The following is a 19,473-nucleotide window of genomic DNA, read 5'->3' as shown; positions in this document are numbered from 1 at the left end:
CCATATGTATCCTGCCCTATCAGTCATGACATATCTGTCCTGTCCTATAAGCTATGTCATATGTATCCTGCCCTATCAGTCATGACATATCGGTCCTGTCCTATAAGCTATGTCATATGTATCCTGCCCTATAACTCATGCGATATGTATCCTGCTCTATCAGTCATATCAAATCGGTCCTGTCCTATAAGTCATGGCTTATGTATCCTGCCCTATAACTCATGCTATATGTATCCTGCCCTATCAGTCATGTCATATATGTCCTGTCCTATAAGCTATGTCATATGTATCCTTCCCTAGAACCCATGGGATATGTATCCTGCTCTATCAGTCATATCATATCGGTCCTGTCCTATAAGTCATGTCATATGTATCCTGACCTAAAAGTCATGTAATATCGGTTCTGTTCTATGAGTCATGCAATATGCATCCTGCCATATTAGTTATGTCATTTGCATACTGTCATATGAGTTTTGTCATATGCATCCTGTCATATGAGTAATGTCATATGCATGCTGTCTTATGAGTCTTGTCTTTGTGAGACTAAAAAACAACAACATATGTTTGAAACGTCATTTTTTTTCAAAATCTGAAGGTGACCGTTAAAATAAATGCGCTATTAAACGTATCAGTCAAGATAAGATATTGTTCTAAAGCATGTTATAAAATATTATTTTAAAACCTTAAAATTACGACGTTACGCTTGAACTTCTCGTATTTGACGTTGTTTTCATATTACTGTACGTCATGAAGTTGACGTCCGTAAACAACAACAGCTTCAGGTGAAATGGTCCGTGTATATACCGCCTTTTCGTTTTTCGTTTTTTTTAATTGAAAGTAAAAAACGAAAAAGGAACATACATATTCTTTTTCGTTTTTCTAATGATTGAAGAGAAAAACAAAATTGATAGTTTTTTTTTCCATTTCCGTATTTTAATTATTACCATGGAATACAAAACAACATATCGAAACGGTAACAAGCAGGCGGTTGCTGGCTACTAGTTCATTTTCACACCAGCTCAACTCAAAGACGTAGAACGATTTGTTCAGTAGAATGATAGCAAATCGTTCAGCAAACAGCAAGTGACTCGTAAAGCAAACAACCAGTGACTCGTTCAGCAAACAGCAGGTGACTCGTACAACAAAAAGTCAGTGACTCATTCAGCAAACAGCCAGTGACTCGTTGAGCAAACAGTCAGTGACGCGTTCAGCAAACAGCCAGTGACTCTTTCAGCAAACAGCAAGTGATTCGTTCAGCAAACAGCCAGTTACTCGTTCAGCAAACAGCAAGTGATTCGTTCAGCAAACAGCCAGTGACTCGTTCAGCAAACAGCAAGTGATTCGTTCAGCAAACAGCCAGTGATTCGTTCAGCAAACAGCCAGTTACTCGTTCACCAAACAGCCAGTGACTCGTTCAGCAAACAACCTATGACCCGTTCAGCTAACAGCCAGTGATTCGTTCAACAAACAGCGTATGACTCGTTCAGCTAACAGCCAGTGACATATAGTAATATGTGATGAACGTTTTCATAAACCAAAACCGTCTTCATGAACGGAACCATACTTCATGAACGGAACAATACTTCACGCACGGACATGGGTTAATTCGGATTTGTATAACAATGCAGAACTACAAAATACAAAAGTACAATTTGGGTTAAACAGAAACAATTCTGCGGAATATCTTGCGTAATCTGCGATTGGTTGAAATCAATTCTGGTACCGTGATTTTGCTTTTTAGTCGCTTTTGATACCGACATTTACATTGACATGCATTTCTTGATAGTTCTACCTTTTTTCAAAATGTTATTTTATTACTGTTCAAAATGTGCAGTTCACTATTAACGACAAAATACCAGCCAAAACATTCTTGTAGTGTAAAAGGTCATATTTCTAGCCTGTCGAATGGAAAACTTGTCGCTACTTGTTATATTTTATGGCCCTTTCTCTACTTTAAACTGGCAAAATAATTATCGAGCACAATATTAACGAAACGAAAATGAGCTAGAACCAATGCATATACATAGCCTCAAATAGAGATAAGCCCCCTAAGGTCACAGTTATATCAGAATGAAATGTCTGTTGTCTATGATAAATGGAGACCTATTAGGAAACACAGGTCGTCAACTTTCTCATAAAAAAAAACACAAATATGTATGTTTTATCGGAATAGTGTTTTGTTAGTCTTTATTATAATAGTTAAAAAGTCCATCAATCTGTCATTGTAGACTGTTCACATCATATGTTGTGTAACGATTATTGCCATGTGGTCACACCTGCGTTCTGGTGTTGTTGGACAGGCATTGTATAAGGATATGCAAGGTAAGGGTGGTTCTGCGGGAATGATGGTCCAGGGCCGAATTGATGACCCGTGGGTGGGGCTGTGGGTCGCGAAACCTGCAATTTAATAAGGTCATTACTTGCAGACATGCATCGGTCCGCTAAAATGCCAATATGCTATTGGTATTTTGTCTTGTCAATAAACATTAAAGATATTCTTACTCTGGCTCTAAGTTTGTTTGAGCAAACTTACATTTTCTGGCAATGGTCCTCCGATCGTGGTTAGTTGTTGGTTTATCACAACTGCCGTTTCAAGCGATTGATGTTGGAGTTCTTTATCAATTCCATTCATATAGCAACAACCGTACCTGTAGACAATGCACATCGAATAAAGATTCATAATTGACAGGGTAAAGTTTATCATCAGAGTGAACGCAAAGAGTGTGGTCAGCATCTTTGGTTCATAGTCCTTATGGATTCTTCTGTCTTGGCCATATGTTCCCCAGACATATATGCTGTAGGCAAACATGCTGATATATCCCATGTTGGTAAAAACTGTCCATACATACACACATCCAAGTCCGCATCGCTGAAAGGACAAACATTTACAAAACCTATACATACATGGTTATACTCTCTTTATTTTCAAGGGCAGTTATGTCACGTGCGTCCAAGTTTCCTGGTTCATTGTTTAGGATAAAAAAAACAACTCCGGGCTCAGGCAAATACAGCTAACCTCGGACAAATAATTTGGCCAATATGAAATCACCTCATTAATAACATTATAATACTGAGAGCAGGGCTAAACATAAAAACATTTCTATATGACCATAAAAACACTTAACAATCGCATACCAAACTTCCAACTGAAGTAGACGTAGATCAGACTTGATAAGTTGACAAGATAACTTTCTGTCAGACGAGGACTTTTGAGTGTTAGTGACTATAAGACGGAATAAGGATATACTGATGTACTTCATAAATACAAAAGTCATCCATTGGCTAAATTATGATAAGTTATGTTTTTGCAATGTGTACCAAATTGTTGTATATAAATGGTTTAAAAATTAATACCTGTCAATAGCTTCGTTACGTTGCATTATAAGGTCCAACCAAGAAGTCCATTTGCACACATGTGTGCGCCGAAGACCACAATGATACTTGAACTGTAATAAATCTTAATGGAACTGGCCGCTTGTTTGGGTGACTTGTCTTTTTATCGGACAATTGTTTAAAGAAATAAGTCCGTTCTCGTTTGTAATCGGTATATATAAATATACATACCTTTTCACAAATCGAGCTTCGGGAACAATCGGAATAGCAACAACAGTTGAAGTTAAGTGTGCTAAACAGGCTCTGGAAGGATAAAATGGATGCATTGCAATTAGTGACGAAAGACAGCGTCACTGACACAGTCGGGGAACAACTATTGAGGGTGTAAACAACATCACGTTTTGTTTTCATACAGTGCACGTTAAGTAAAAAATCATGTTTTACTGATGTGGTAAAACACGAGCTATCTGTTACGATTAAATAACATGTAACCTGTTCAATTATAATACCTCTAACGAACATATAGTTTGTATCCTGTAACGGTCATATAGCATATGGCCTGTAACTGTCTTATAGCATCCAGCCTGTAACTGTCATATAGCATATGGCCTGTAACTGTCATATAGCATACAGCCTGTAACTGTCATATAGCATACAGCCTGTAACTGTCATATATCATATGGCCTGTAACTGTCATATAGCATATGGCCTGTAACTGCCATATAACATATGGCCGGTAACTGTCATATAGCATATGGCCGGTAACTGTCATATAGCATATGGCCTGTAACTGTCATATGGCATATGGCATGTAACTGCCATATAGCATATGGCCTGTATTTGTCATATAGCATACAGCCTGTAACTGTCATAAAGCATATGGCCTGTAACTGTCATATAGCATACAGCCTGTAACTGTCATATAGCATACAGCCTGTAACTGTCATATAGCATATGGTCTGTAACTGTCATATAGCATACAGCCTTTAACTGTCATATAGCATACAACCTGTAACTGTCATATAGCATACAGCCTGTAACTGTCATAACGCATATGGCCTGTAACTGTCATATAGCATACAGCCTGTAACTGTCATATAGCATATGGTCTGTAACTGCCATATAGCATACAGCCTGTAACTGTCATATAGCATACAACCTGTAACTGTCATAAAGCATACAGCCTGGAACATGTAGAATGTTTCGATCATTAACAAGTAACCTGTTATGGTCATATAGCATGTAACCTGATTTAGTAATGTAGAATTTAGCCTGTTACTGTCATAAAGCATGTAGCCTGTTACGGTCATATAGCATATGGCCTGTTACGGTCAAATAGAATGTAGCCGGTTACGGTCATAGTGATGCGCCCCAGCTTTCCCTTGTGTATTATTGTGACTTTTACCTATCAAAATATGTACTTTACGTATTTGTTGTGATTTTTTCATAAACTTGTGTGTTTCAAACTGGTGAGGGCAATATAGCAATTGATACAAATCTGGGTTATTAATAATGACAAGCAGACTGTAAAATTTAACTTATAACCCTCACCATTTCCCTAGTCTTTTAGCCGCAAAACCCATTTTGCTAAATTCCAACGTTTTGATTGTTTACATTTCCTATGGCCGCCATCTTGGTTTTCTTAGAAAGGTTATTTTGGTCGACAGAGGTCACAGAGTTCTAAGATCATTCGTCCAGAATTTTGGTCGACCTTTGGGAGATCGAATTTGGTTTGATCGAACTCAGCGTCTGTTGGCGGATCGAAGATTCTTTTTAGATTCATTCCAGCTCCATCATCCTTATAGTAAAGTCCATGGTAATTTTTCGGACATTTTTCCAGTGAAAACATCTAAATTTACACTTTAATATAAACTTTTATAAATGGTCCACTAAACACTGTAATGCTGAGAATCATTTCCAGAGTATCTTGACCTTATACAGCACTAATCTTAGCAACTTTATTAGAAAAGAAACTTAAACTTTCATCTTCGTTGAGTAAACAGAATTTGTCGGTGGTGACTCATCATTCGGTTAATCTCGAACCATTGTGCTTCATTTTTGCGGGAGACAAGCGAATAAGTACGATTTCTTTTGGAACTGCTAAGCTTCTAGAGTGTCATATGATTTTGTTGTTATTGTAACGTGCCGGGGCTTACTTTCAAATGGTTATATATAAGATTTTCCTCTTTGGCTACTTTGCCAAATAATTTGCACTAATGATTATTTAAAATGATTGGATAGTGAAAACAATTATCGTTCAATCAATGATAAATCAACAAAGATTTGAATATTTACAGTTTTCATAGACTCGCACATATAAAATTATCTTACTTTTTCGATACCCCTAGCTTTCCACTTAAAAACTGTTCTACTAGTATTATGTCAATGTACGGTAAGGACTTTTGAGTTTACTTTCATTACTTCTATTGTTAAGGAGGCGCTTTTCTATATAATACTCTCTGGTTCACAGTTTTTACCATACTTATATCTATGTTAAATATAGATAGTTCGGTATAAACCCCTAGGGAATTAACATGTATAGTTGCCGCTAGGACAAATAGTGTTAAACCCCTATTAGAGATAATAAATATAGTACACCTTGTCTTATCAAGTTGTTGCTCTCGCAGAAGCCAGCACAAGAATGAATAAAATTCGCTGGTTTGTTGTATTTATACTCACGATATCACGTGACCACATTGGACGGTCCTAACCGGTTGGAATAGTCCATTTTCAACGTTAAGTCTTTTTCCGTAGGGGTATTGCCTTATATTTTCATATTTTCAGAAAACAACAGTATAAGTATAAATCGCTGTTCGCATCATGATTGTTAATGTTCAACCATCTCATTTCAATTTACGATCATGTTGTATTTCACTCTCTAAACTATTTCATACCCCATATCAAAAGTTAAGCATTAAGCGCATATTAAAGATATCCAAATAGTAATCCAAATAATAGTTGATAATGAATATTTACTATTTACTATTCCCTCTTGTTCTTTTAAAGAATACTTGCTACAGAAATATATTACTTTTATAACAATTGAAAAACAGCGGTTTTCTAACTATTCAAACAAAAGTGAAAGTTTACAATTGCAAAAATATATACCTTACTGCAGAAGCAGCAGAAAACAGTTTAACAATGTATCGCTCGGCCCAAATTTGCTACATTATTTAACACTTTCAACTGGTATTATATTTAACCGATTGCAGCAATAAACTGTAAAGTGTTTTTGGTTTCGGGTTTTCTTTTAAAACCAGTTAATACAGAGCAAACGGTCCTACATTTAGAAAGCGACTAACAAATACACTGTCGCTCGGGCAAGCAACAATATAGCATATGGCCTGTTACGGTCACATAGAATGTAGCCGGTTACGGTCATATAGCCTGTTACGGTCACATAGCATGTAGCTGGTTACGGTCATATAGCATATGGCCTGTTACGGTCACATAGAATGTAGCCGGTTACGGTCATATAGCATATGGCCTGTTACGGTCACGTAGATTGTAGCCGGTTACGGTCATATAACATATGGCCTGTAACGGTCACATAGAATGTAGCCTGTTACGGTCACATAGCATGTAGCCGGTTACGGTCATATATCATATGGCCAGTTACGGTCACATAGCATGTAGCCAGTAACTGTCATATAGCATGTGGCCTGTTACGGTCATATAGCATATGGTCTGTTACGGTCACATAGCATGTGGCCTGTTACGGTCACATAGCATGTGGCCTGTTACGGTCATATAGCATATGGCCTGTAACGGTCACATAGAATGTAGCCGGTTACGGTCATATAGCATATGGCCTCTAACGGTCACATAGATTGTAGCCGGTTACGGTCATATAACATATGGCCTGTAACGGTCACATAGAATGTAGCCTGTTACGGTCACATAGCATGTAGCCGGTTACGGTCATATATCATATGGCCAGTTACGGTCACATAGCATGTAGCCAGTAACTGTCACATAGCATGTGGCCTGTTACGGTCATATAGCATATGGTCTGTTACGGTCACATAGCATGTAGCCGGTTACGGTCATATAACATATGGCCTGTAACGGTCACATAGAATGTAGCCTGTTACGGTCACATAGTATGTAGCCGGTTACGGTCATATATCATATGGCCTGTTACGGTCACATAGCATGTGGCCTGTTACGGTCATATATCATATGGCCTGTTACGGTCACATAGCATGTGGTCTGTTACGGTCATATAGCATATGGCTTGTTACGGTCACATAGAATGTAGCCGGTTACGGTCATATAGCATATGGTCTGTTACGGACACATAGCATGTAGCCGGTTACGGTCATATAGCATATGGCCTGTTACGGTCACGTAGCATGTAGCTGGTTACGGTCATAGAGCATATGGCCTGTTACGGTCACGTAGCATGTAGCTAGTTACGGTCATATAGCATATGGCCTGTTACGGTCACATAGTATGTAGCGGGTTACGGTCACATAGCCTGTTACGGTCACATAGCATGTAGCTGGTTGTGGTCATATAGCATATGGCCTGTTATGGTCAGATAGAATGTAGCCGGTTACGGTCATATAGCATATGGCCTGTTACGGTCACATAGAATGTAGCTGGTTACGGTCATATAGCACATGGCCTGTTACGGTCACATAGCATGTAGCTGGTTACGGTCATATAGCATATGGCCTGTTACGGTCACATAGAATGTATCCGGTTACGGTCATATAGCATATGGCCTGTTACGGTCACATAGATTGTAGCCGGTTACGGTCATATAACATATGGCCTGTAATGGTCACATAGAATGTAGCCTGTTACTGGCACATAGCATGTAGCCGGTTACGGTCATATATCATATGGCCAGTTACGGTCACAAAGCATGTAGCCAGTAACTGTCACATAGCATGTGGCCTGTTACGGTCATATAGCATATGGTCTGTTACGGTCACATAGCAGGTAGCCGGTTACGGTCATATAACATATGGCCTGTAACCGTCACATAGAATGTAGCCGGTTAAGGTCACATAGCATGTAGCCGGTAACGGTCATATATCAGATGGCCTGTTACGGTCACATAGCATGTAGCCTGTTACGGTCACATAGCATATGGCCTGTAACGGTCATATAGAATGTAGCCTGTTACGGTTACAAAGCATGTAGCTGGTTATGGTCATATAGATTGTAGCCTGTTACGGTCACATAGCATGTAGCCGGTTACGATCATATAGCATGTAGCCGGTTACGGTAATATAGCATATGGTCTGTTACGGTCACATAGAATGTAACCGGTTACGGTCGAATAGCATATAGCCTGTTACGGTCACATAGCATGTGGCCTGTTACGGTCGAATAGCATATGGTCTGTTACGGTCACATAGAATGTAACCGGTTACGGTCGAATAGCATATAACCTGTTTCGGTCATATAGCATGTAGTCTGTTTCAGTCATATAGCATAAAGCATGTTTCGGTCATATAGCCTGTAACTCTCATTAAACATACGTTTCCATCACTAGGGAGCAGATTAAAAGCATTTAATTTTCAGAAGTTCTATACTTAAAGTATGACGGGGAAAATGCATACGTTTATCGATATTTTGATAATCTGTGTTAAATGGACAAGTCTAATGAAAACATTGTAAACAGATCTTTAGAACTATAAGAGACGACTACGCTCAAATCGTTGAATTTGATTGGTCATTAAAAAAATTATTCTTCCAATCCAATCGAATAGCCGACGCGATCTTCTTACTTCGTTCGACTTAACGGACGTGATAATATTTCTTAAAGGAAACGGAGTGACACTTCTGTACCTTCTGTACGTTCTGTATGTCTGCTGCTGTTGGGCAGTATTAGCTTTTGTTTCCTGTGTCAATACACCAGAGCACTCTGACACAATAGTTTCAATCATTACATGTATACACATCAATGCTGCGATTGCTTACCAAAGATGCTGTAATACACATGCAAACTCCGAAGAAGACATCTTCCAATGTAGTTAGATCTACAATGGCAAACACAATGCTGAAGATTGTGAGAATTCTTATCGCCCAGGCCGTGGATTGAACGAGCTGCTTGGCACTAGCGGCTGATCGGTAGCTCTTTGTGACGCCAACCGCTAAACACATACAAGGAAAACAACTCTTAGCACTTTCTCAAATATCATTTTCTGTGCATATCACCACTGCTTTGTTTCTTTATTTATTAAAAGAAGAAATAAAATATTGTCATTTGAATTGCTTAAATACGTTATAACCGGGCTGTTATAAAACATAACCCTAAAACCTGGTTATTATATTTTAGCCAAATAGTTGGGGTAAGGGTTAGAGAAATACTGGTTGTATAAAGTATTACCTTAATACCTGGCCAAACTTATGCTAATGTTAAGTTTTAGGCACCTCATGGTTAAAGTTTAACTCTCTTCCAAATCATTCTTATTATAATTTACCTTTACCAATACCCAGAAGTAAGTAATTAATTGATTTAGACGTGTGCGAAACCGTATTGCGTGTCTGTAACAAAAATGTAAGATAATGTTAAAGTAAGTTACAGGTTTAACTTCGTCATTTAATATAAACACTTTCAGGTCTGAACACACCATGGAGGGATTAAGCTATTTCTTACAACAAATCAATCTCCCGGGACAACTTAAAATGACCAAATAAATGGATATAAACATCAACTTTGACAGACAAACTGTAGGTTTTGTACCTGACATTTATCGCTTGTGCCAAAAATACCTTTTAGTCGATTATATAACGCAATATATATATACTGGGCAATTTCCATCCAAATATGAATGGAAAAAAAACTATTAATAAAAGCGTGTTACTCCCAGCTAGACAAACTACTTTAGAACGAACCGTGAACGAAAATCGAGCAATGAAAAATATAATATTTTTTAATAATTGTTCGCCACTATGGATTATTGCAAGAAAAAAACCCAAACTGCGATCAATCTGTAAGCAGATTCTAAGTGATTTTGGACTATTTGTGTCACGCTCATATTTACAAATTTGTAAATGCTGTAACTTAAGGACAGACAATATTATTGTTCATCTCTTACTTTATTGTCATGCGAAGGAAGAGTACCGTAATTCCCTTTGGGATACAATTTACGAACAGTGTGGGATCGACATTTTTAAGTCGATAATGACAATGACATGTACTGATCAATGTGTGTATTTATTTTCACTTAGTACCGATATTTATGATGAAAGCTTTGTCAACTATCCTGTCACAGTTGCAATAGTCAGACTCTTGCGGAGGGTGTAACTTTAGATTACTAAATAGCTTAAAAACGGTTTTCACTATAAACTGTCTTTATTTTCGTTTTGTTTAAGGCAACCTTTGTGTTTACTTTGCTAGGCTATTACTAATCTGGACAAATGTGCTTCACTTGTATTTTACACAGAAAGCGCCATGTAGAGATTGTCTGTAATACATCTTGAGTAGATAACTCTGAATAATCATCGTTCATATATTTTGCTAATTTAGACTACATCTGACTATCTATACATAATTATATGTGCATGGAAGATGTTGGTTTTGTAAATGATTACTCGAAATGTTTAATGTTCGTAATGTCCATCTATACATGTTTTATACCATAAGGTTCTTTTGATGTTCGTGTATATAATATCATCGTTGTGTATATATTCTTTGTTACATCTGTATGTATGTATGTATGTATGTATGTATGTATGTATCCATCCATCCATCCATCCATCCATCCATCCATCCATCCATCCACATCCATCCATCCATCCATCCATCCATCCATCCATCCATCCATCCATCCATCCACCCACCCACCCACCCACCCATCCATCCATCCACATCCATCCATCCATCCATCCATCCATCCATCCATCCATCCATCCATCCATCCACATCCATCCATCCATCCATCCATCCATCCATCCATCCATCCATCCATCCATCCATCCACATCCATCCATCCATCCATCCATCCATCCATCCATCCATCCATCCATCCATCTATCTATCTATGTAACTTTGAATTTTTAATTGTGAGATTGTTGAGACTTTCACAGTTAAAGTGAGATATTTCTACGACAATATTTATAATCACTCTACCGTACACAATTTCAAAATGAGGTAATTCTTATATTTACAGTTTCTGCATAAAGCAAATTACTAAATCTATTTTTCCCTCTTACAAAGAACATCCTTTAATCCCATAAGAAACAGAACCATTATCAGACTTGCTTAGGTATAATATCATAACAATCAACTTTGCAGATTTTTTTCCATATATTTTTCCTTTTACATTTCAAATCAGAAAGCAGATCAATTTGTTCCTTATAGTTATACCTGTCCAATGAAAACGTTGATATTTCTGGACCTCCCTATCAATCTTGATAAGAACATATAATTTGAGTTATAATTAGGTGAGTTTTTTTAAGACATGTGCATACGAGCGTACTTAAGTACAGTTATAATGCGTTAACACGTTTTGAACCATTTTATTTTTCACCCATTTTTTCCTACTAAAGTTGTCTATGTTTCCCTTTGGATTAATGTCTCGGACAAATGTTTCTTTTAAATGAACAAGAGGGGAACTATTTTTTGCAATACAATGCCACATTTCACATTGCATTCTATCGATATTACAAGTTTCAGGTAATTCCCTCTAATAATATGTGTACATGTGCCCCGGAAAGAGTTTGGTTTAAAGACGGATAACAAAGAGAGTTGTATCGCTTCAACGAAGGTGAGATATTAGGCCGAGTGTTCAGAACTTTGTTAAATATAATAACGTTGTGAAACGCATCCTTGTAAACGTTTAAGCTTGAACTATATCACTATGTGCCCATGTTTTTAAATAAAACAAGCACAGCTACAACAGTTTTCTAACCTTTGTACTGCAGATCACAAGTGTATCCATAAAACTTCAAAGTTCTGAACAATGGACTCAAAATTTAAAAATATAATACGAGACTCACCTGGCTGTGTTTGCATGTTCAGTTCTACTTAAGTAGCCTGTTTTAGTTTATCTCTATTTTGGCAATTTGATTTACTCCGTCTTAATTTGTAGTCGATGCACGCTTATCATTTGAAGCATTTTCTCTCTCTCAAATTGTCGTTGAATACATTATCTCAATGTCCTTGTTCACTTGTAGCTGACATACAAACACGCCTAGGAAACTGATACTCTATCAAAGCAAACGCTGTGTTAAGACAACGATCCAACAGTGACGGTGTATGTCCACGCTTCATGAGTGCACGTGCAATAGTTTAAGTAATACATTGCTTGATTGATGTCATTATTGGGGATATGAAGGCAGTTGGGCGGTTTAAAGTGTGTTGAGTCCAAAGGATATCCGAGTATATCCGAAGATGCCGCGTTTATCGGAGGAATTACTGAAAAGCTCATTTAAGGAATGGAAGTTGATGTGTAAATATGTCAGTGTAATTCTATGAAGTCAAAATAAGAACCGATAAAAAATGCTAATATACACAAGTACACTTCATGAAACTATATGTGGCAAGATGTATGATTGTAACGCTGCAATCCCCACAAACGGATCGAGACGGGGGTGGGTAGGGATGTGCGCATTCGGCGTTTACTTTTTCTTTCAATATAGGAGAAAAAAAGGAATAAAATACGCCCAAAATAAACCCTTTCGGACTAGAAATTGTTAAATTTTCTGCGGAGCACACCCAAATCCAATTGCAAACAATTATCCAAATATTTTAGGTTCTGAGGGAGGGGCGCATGTCAAAAGGTTTCGCCCCTAAGTTACGCCCCCTCTAACGTCACAACCTTGACCTGCTCCTGATCACTATTTTTTACTTACACATTTCCATTACCATGTGGCATGTTAAATTTAAAACAACGTTAAAAATACGCAGTAATTATGTCCACTTTTACTTAATAACAGTGTATATATATGAAAAAAAATCTTGTCCTAGAAACCTGACATTAACGAAATTATCGATGCATAAATAAACACTTTAATTCATTTTTCAGTCGTTAACGTTTTCAACGATGCCTACATTTTGGCATTATATTAGTCCTTAAAGTAAAATACACAGAATTCGTCCTTTATCGCAGTATATCTATGTGCGGTTAATATCTTCTTGTATGTATCGTGAACATACGTCTTACTGATTGCACTATATTGATTGTGTTCCGCCTCTCATTCTTTTTATTTGAAAAAAAAGTGATTGCAGTGTAACCTAATTGTGAATGCTTTTTCAGCTACACTATGTAACTTTGCCATCATAGTCTACCGTTGACACCTGATATTTCTTTCCTGTACGGTTAACCTTGTTTAAGGTCTTTTCACTTCTGTTCTATAGCTTTTGCAGTCTGAATTTATTTGGGAAGCAAATCATACCTTTTGAATATCCGTTAAAATACTGAACCATTCTTTCCCATCTTACTTCAGATGATGAAACACGCCTGGACAACTGCGTCTTCCTTACAAGTTTTGATGTGTAACCACCGATGAAGACATAGGTGTGGTGAATCAGATGCTAACACCTTTCATCAGTTTCGTGATGCTTTCATTTTACCATATTAACATCGAATATCACGGATTATGATGTATTTACATAAGCCACAGCTTCGACTGAACGTCATTAACCAGATACGGAAGTGGACTTTACTGCTTGTTGTTATTTAGATGAGGATAAAAGTACAACCCAAATGTTTTGATTAATAATTTAGAGTAAGTAATCGCACATATTTAGAAGATTGCAGGTAACGGGCGTGTTTAGATTATAACAAAATCAGCATTTTGCATTGTCTATATAGCTCCATTTGAATTGGACTAAGATGTTTAATATGGAATAATGAAGGTTTTTTAGGCGATTGTGTTGTTATGGTCCGTCCGTGCATATTGGCTGCATTATGGCTTAACCCCATCGAACCCCCTTCGTGAAGATAAAACGGGTAATTAGAAGCCAGAAGGTGAGGTTTATAGGAAAGAGGGGTCAGCGAAATATATATCTCCCGAGGAAGGCTAAGAGCCTCTTCTTAGACATTCTATCCAATGTTGATCACGGATGGTTAAAGTTCATAGCGGGTAACATAGTTATAGCTTTTCGCTGAGATACTACCAGTTCTCGTTGTTGCAGTGTGCATTTGCGAAAAAATGCGTTAATTGGAATATAAATGTAAATCATAGCACGTGCGTTAATCTAAGAAAGTGCCCTAGCACCCATTTTCCACTATGTTATAACTAGATGACATGAATTGAATTCTAATGATTAAGAATGTGCGGAGTGAGTGTGGCAAACGAGCCCTTCTTAATCATTATGATTCTAATTCAGGCCATCCGACTGACTTAGAATACAACATTGGCTAGTACATTGTCAACGTAAAATCTGACGCAGGGATTGTGTATCGGATGAGTGGCAGTGGCCGGATCTTTAAACGCATGCGAAAGAAAGTTGAAATTCTTAACGATTTTGACTAGTACTTCATGATTGCCTATCTGCAATTTAATAGGCTCTAAATTTAGGTTGTATTCTAATGAATCTTAGTCGTTACTTATTGAGGATATCACGTCACTTATTCTCAGATACAGCATATATACAAATTCATATGACTAGTTATCAACTAAAATTGAATGTGAAGGCTAAATCAAATTCATACCGTACATCAACAGTGCTCAATCTGTGTTAAAGTCAACGGGAGAAAATGACTTCCTTTGATTTCTTATGAACGTTATTAAAACACCTAGATTCTACATATAATAATCGAATTATTTTCTATTGAAGTACTAACTAACCCTCACCCTATGGACGTGCTCTAGGGGACCTATTAATCGTAACTTCAATTATCTTACTTTTTATTTGATTCAATTTTGTTCGTTTGTAAAACTAGCTAAAATCAGTTCACAACGACCGTAGCAATTTCCTATACTCTTCATACTCAAATTAAAAGAAAAATATAAGTATTTTTAACATGAAAGTTTTAACTTTGAATTCAATCAATGATTATAGAGTATTTCAGATATTATGAAAATATTATATCGTATGAAATGTGATTATAGATTATTTCAGCTATTTTGAAATTATTATATCAGTTCACAACAAGCTAAATATTTGTTTACAACAAGCTAAATATTTGTTTACAACTAGCTAAATATCAGTTCACAGCTGGCTAAATATCAGTTCACAACAACCTAAATATCAGTTCACATTTAGCTAAATATCAGTTCACAACAAGCTAAATATCAGTTCACAACAAGCTAAATATCAGTTCACAACAAGCTAAATATCAGTTCATTCACAACAAGCTAAATATAAGTTCACAACAAGCTAAATATCAGTTCATTCACAACAAGCTAAATATAAGTTCACAACAAGCTAACTATCAGTTCACAGCTGGCTAAATATCAGTTCACAACTGGCTAAATATCAGTTCACACCAAGCTAAATATCAGTTCACAACTGGCTAAATATCAGTTCACAACAAGCTAAATATCAGTTCACAACTAGCTAAATATCAGTTCACAACAAGCTAAATATCAGTTAACAACTGGCTAAATATCAGTTCACAACAAGCTAAATATCAGTTCACAACTAGCTTAATACAAGTTTACAGCTGGTTAAAAATAAGTTAACAACTGGCTAAAGATCAGTTCATAACTGCCTAAAGATCATCTCACAACTGGCTAAAAATCAGCTCACAATTGGCTAAAGATCAGCTCACAATTGGCTAAGATCAGTTCACAACTGACCAAAGATAAGTTCACAACTGTCTAAAGATAAGTTCACAACTGTCTAAAGATCAGCTCACAATTGTCTAAAGATAAGTTCACAACTGTCTAAAGATCAGCTCATAATTGGCTAAAGATAAGTTCACAACTGTCTAAAGATCAGTTCACAACTGTCTAAAGATCAGCTCACAATTGTCTAAAGATAAGTTCACAACTGTCTAAAGATAAGTTCACAGCTGGCTAAAGATCAGTTCACAACTGTCTAAAGATCAGCTCACAACTGTCTAAAGATCAGCTCACAACTGTCTAAAGATCAGTTCACAACTGTCTAAAGATCAGCTCACAATTGTCTAAAGATAAGTTCACAACTGTCTAAAGATCAGCTCACAACTGTCTAAAGATAAATTCACAGCTGGCTAAAGATAAGTTCACAACTGTCTAAAGATCAGCTCACAACTGGCTAAAGATAAGTTCACAACTGTCTAAAGATAAGTTCACAACTGTCTAAAAATCAGTTCACAACTGGCTAAAGATAAGTTCACAACTGTCTAAAGATCAGCTCACAACTGGCTAAAGATAAGTTCACAACTGTCTAAAGATCAGCTCACAACTGGCTAAAGATAAGTTCACAACTGTCTAAAGATCAGCTCATAACTGGCTAAAGATAAGTTCACAGCTGGCTAAAGATCAGCTCACAATTGGCTAAAGATAAGTTCACAACTGTCTAAATATCAGCTCACAATTAGCTAAAAATAAGTTCACAACTGGCTAAGATCAGTTCACAATTGGCTAAAGATAAGTTCACAACTTGCTAAGATCAGTTCACAATTGGCTAAGATCAGTTCACAACTGGCTAAGATCAACTCACAACTGGCTAAAGATAAGTTCACAACTGTCTAAAGATCAGCTCACAATTGGCTAAAGATAAGTTCACAACTGGCTAATATCAGTTCACAATTGGCTAAAGATAAGTTCACAACTGGCTAAGATCAACTCACAACTGGCTAAAGATAAATTCACAACTGTCTAAAGATCAGCTCACAATTGGCTAAAGATAAGTTCACAACTGTCTAAAGATCATCTCACAATTGGCTAAAATAAGTTCACAACTGTCTAAAGATAAGTTCACAACTGTCTAAAGATCAGCTAAAAATTGGCTAAAGATTAGCTCACAACTGGCTAAAGATAAGTTCACAACTGTCTAAAGATCAGCTCACAATTGGCTAAAGATAAGTTCACAACTGTCTAAAGATCAGCTCACAACTGACTAAAGATAAGTTCACAACTGGCTAAAGATCAGCTCACAACTGGCTAAAGATCAGCTCACAACTGGCTAAAGATCAGCTCACAACTGGCTAAAGATCAGCTCACAACTGGCTAAAGATCAGCTCACAACTGGCTAAAGATCAGCTCACAATTGGCTAAAGATAAGTTCACAACTGTGTAAAGATCAGCTCACAATTGGCTAATGATTAGTTTACAGGTAGCAAACTAACAAACATCAGACACTAGATAATTCCATTTGAGGACGAAGATTAATATATCTATTGTTACGGGTCCAAGGAGTGTACACATTTGTTAATATTTCTGGAGCAGGTCGATTATTCATGATGTACTTGTGTTTAGTTTTTGTATTAAACATTATCATTGACAATATCATTGACAAAGATATCAAGTTTTCATGACTTTTCCGCTGTTTTTCTCATTATTAATCGTATAAAAATAGCTTTTTTATATGTATTTTATTTCAAAACATTTTATAAAGGATTAATAACAAATAAAATATACAATTAATGAAATGTAACACATAAAGTTTATATGTAGATATTGTTGTGCCACCATAGATGAATCACGAGCACCCCTTAAATGTCAAAGGAAATAAACATACATAGACATAACAAGTTCTCGGGCTATATTCATAGTGAAAACTATCAACCAAATGAAGCATTTTGAGACGATAATTCAAAATATCGTCTGCTTTTCATCAAATGTGTGCATATGCATTTATTATTCAGACTTATCTTGCATAATTTCTTAATTTTGGCGAACAAACATGTTTTTTTTTCAAATTCAACTTAGAAATAATGCAATTTTTACAATTAATTTAAACAAAATGCGTTGTCAATTCAGTTTTGATAAACCAGACAAAAGTCATGGTAAATACAGACAAATGTAAATACGGATTCTTTTCTTTGACAACAGGCTCAGAAGATTCTGTCGTTGTTTTTTCATCCTGTTATTCAGTTTTATCTTTGAGATTACAATTGGCTGCTGATTGGTTTCCGTTTACGTCAAGATTTAAGCGTTTAACGCCAGGTAAGCTTGCAGGTTCTTGATGACGTCTTGGTTTAATAATGAGGTGATTTGTACAATTATTACTATACACAATCATCTTGGCAATCTGCAACAATTTTTTTATGTAATCTTTTGCCGTTATTCCCGATGCAAGCAGATGTAAGTTTTCATATCGAGTGCTTGTGCAAATCTACTGTAATAACTTAAAGATAACTATTGAAAAATATATAAACATTGAAAGTAGCGTTTATGAAAATGTACAATGATTTGTACTCACAACCTTACACAGAATGAACATTGCGAAAGAATGTCTCAAGACATGTATATATAAAGATATGTACAAAGAATTCCACAACATTACATCGTTATCAAATGTTTACGTTAACTCAACGTCTGCTGAATAGCAAGTTATTGTTGGTCATTTTCACAGTTGCTTCATAATCAGGGCTTCATGGATTCCTTAACAGGCAACATAGATTAATATAACAGGTTAGTTTTGGTAAGTTTTAAAGTTCAATATAACAATAATCACTGGGAAAATGACACGCTTTAACTCATAGGACGCCAGTCCCCGCGCTGTGAGTATAGCTTATGAATCACAGGCACGTTTACAAGCGCCACTCTGACACACTCGTTTCTTTAAAATAGATGCTAAATTAACATATAATAAAACACATTCACGCCATAACGTTGATATAATTGTTAATATACAGATTAGTTATGTCACGCGCTCTGCTACACACGTGTCAACTTCACTAGGCGCCTGGTCAAACATCCTAGTCGCCTTATTACTGGCATTCATACAATCGTTGATACATGTTTCTAGTCTGTATCACGTGATTTTATAAGCGGAGTCACAACCTCATAATTATACGCATAACTAGTTTTGTATACAAGGATTGATGGCTCTTTTAAAGTTTTAAAGCACACTGGTCCATAATCACGTGTCGTCAAGCTGTTGCTACCCGGTGACGACAGTGGCAGAAGTATGACGTCAGTGGCAGAAGTCCATGGTGCTAGTGACGGAGTTCCGGTGGCGGTACAGGTGAAGCTCCTTGTCTTGGATGAACAGGTAACCCAGGCATCCTTGGAAACCACGCGTATAGTCAACGGGCATCCCAACCGGTAGGTCACCTCGCCCACCTGCAAACGAAT

At 36.8% G+C, this 19,473-nt stretch overlaps 2 protein-coding genes across 3 annotated transcripts in view; both read right to left on the bottom strand.

Annotated features, from left to right (window-relative positions):
* Positions 1-2,054: 2,054 nt before the first annotated feature.
* Positions 2,055-10,043, bottom strand: LOC128202820 (uncharacterized). The gene is made up of 5 exons (XM_052903974.1): positions 10,037-10,043; positions 9,271-9,443; positions 3,565-3,636; positions 2,534-2,869; positions 2,055-2,397 (listed from the first exon to the last, which is right to left on the bottom strand). Exons 1-5 carry the CDS (start codon positions 10,041-10,043, stop codon positions 2,257-2,259), a joined length of 729 nt encoding a protein of 242 aa, XP_052759934.1. The 3' UTR covers positions 2,055-2,256.
* Positions 10,044-17,514: 7,471 nt separating this feature from the next.
* The window catches only part of LOC128246844 (agrin-like), a 33,267-nt gene continuing 31,308 nt past the window's right edge, over positions 17,515-19,473 (bottom strand). For both annotated transcript variants that reach the window (XM_052965330.1, XM_052965331.1), the window contains one exon: positions 17,515-19,461. In XM_052965330.1, coding sequence (XP_052821290.1) covers positions 19,313-19,461 — 149 coding nt within the window. In that variant the 3' untranslated portion in view covers positions 17,515-19,312. The remainder of the gene's footprint in view (positions 19,462-19,473) is intronic.

The sequence above is a fragment of the Mya arenaria genome, chromosome 9, assembly GCF_026914265.1.
Source record: "Mya arenaria isolate MELC-2E11 chromosome 9, ASM2691426v1".
NCBI lineage: Eukaryota > Metazoa > Mollusca > Bivalvia > Myida > Myidae > Mya > Mya arenaria.
Note: the sequence above shows the minus strand (reverse complement) of the source record. Positions and strands in the feature narration are given on the sequence as shown.

Excerpts from the sequence above, each read along its gene's own strand:
- LOC128202820 (XM_052903974.1), bottom strand. Across the intron at positions 3,637-9,270 it reads TGTGTATTACAGCATCTTTG|AGCCTGTTTAGCACACTTAA; the intron begins GTAAGCAATCGC and ends TTATCCTTCCAG. Across the intron at positions 2,870-3,564 it reads GAAGCTCGATTTGTGAAAAG|CGATGCGGACTTGGATGTGT; the intron begins GTATGTATATTT and ends TTGTCCTTTCAG.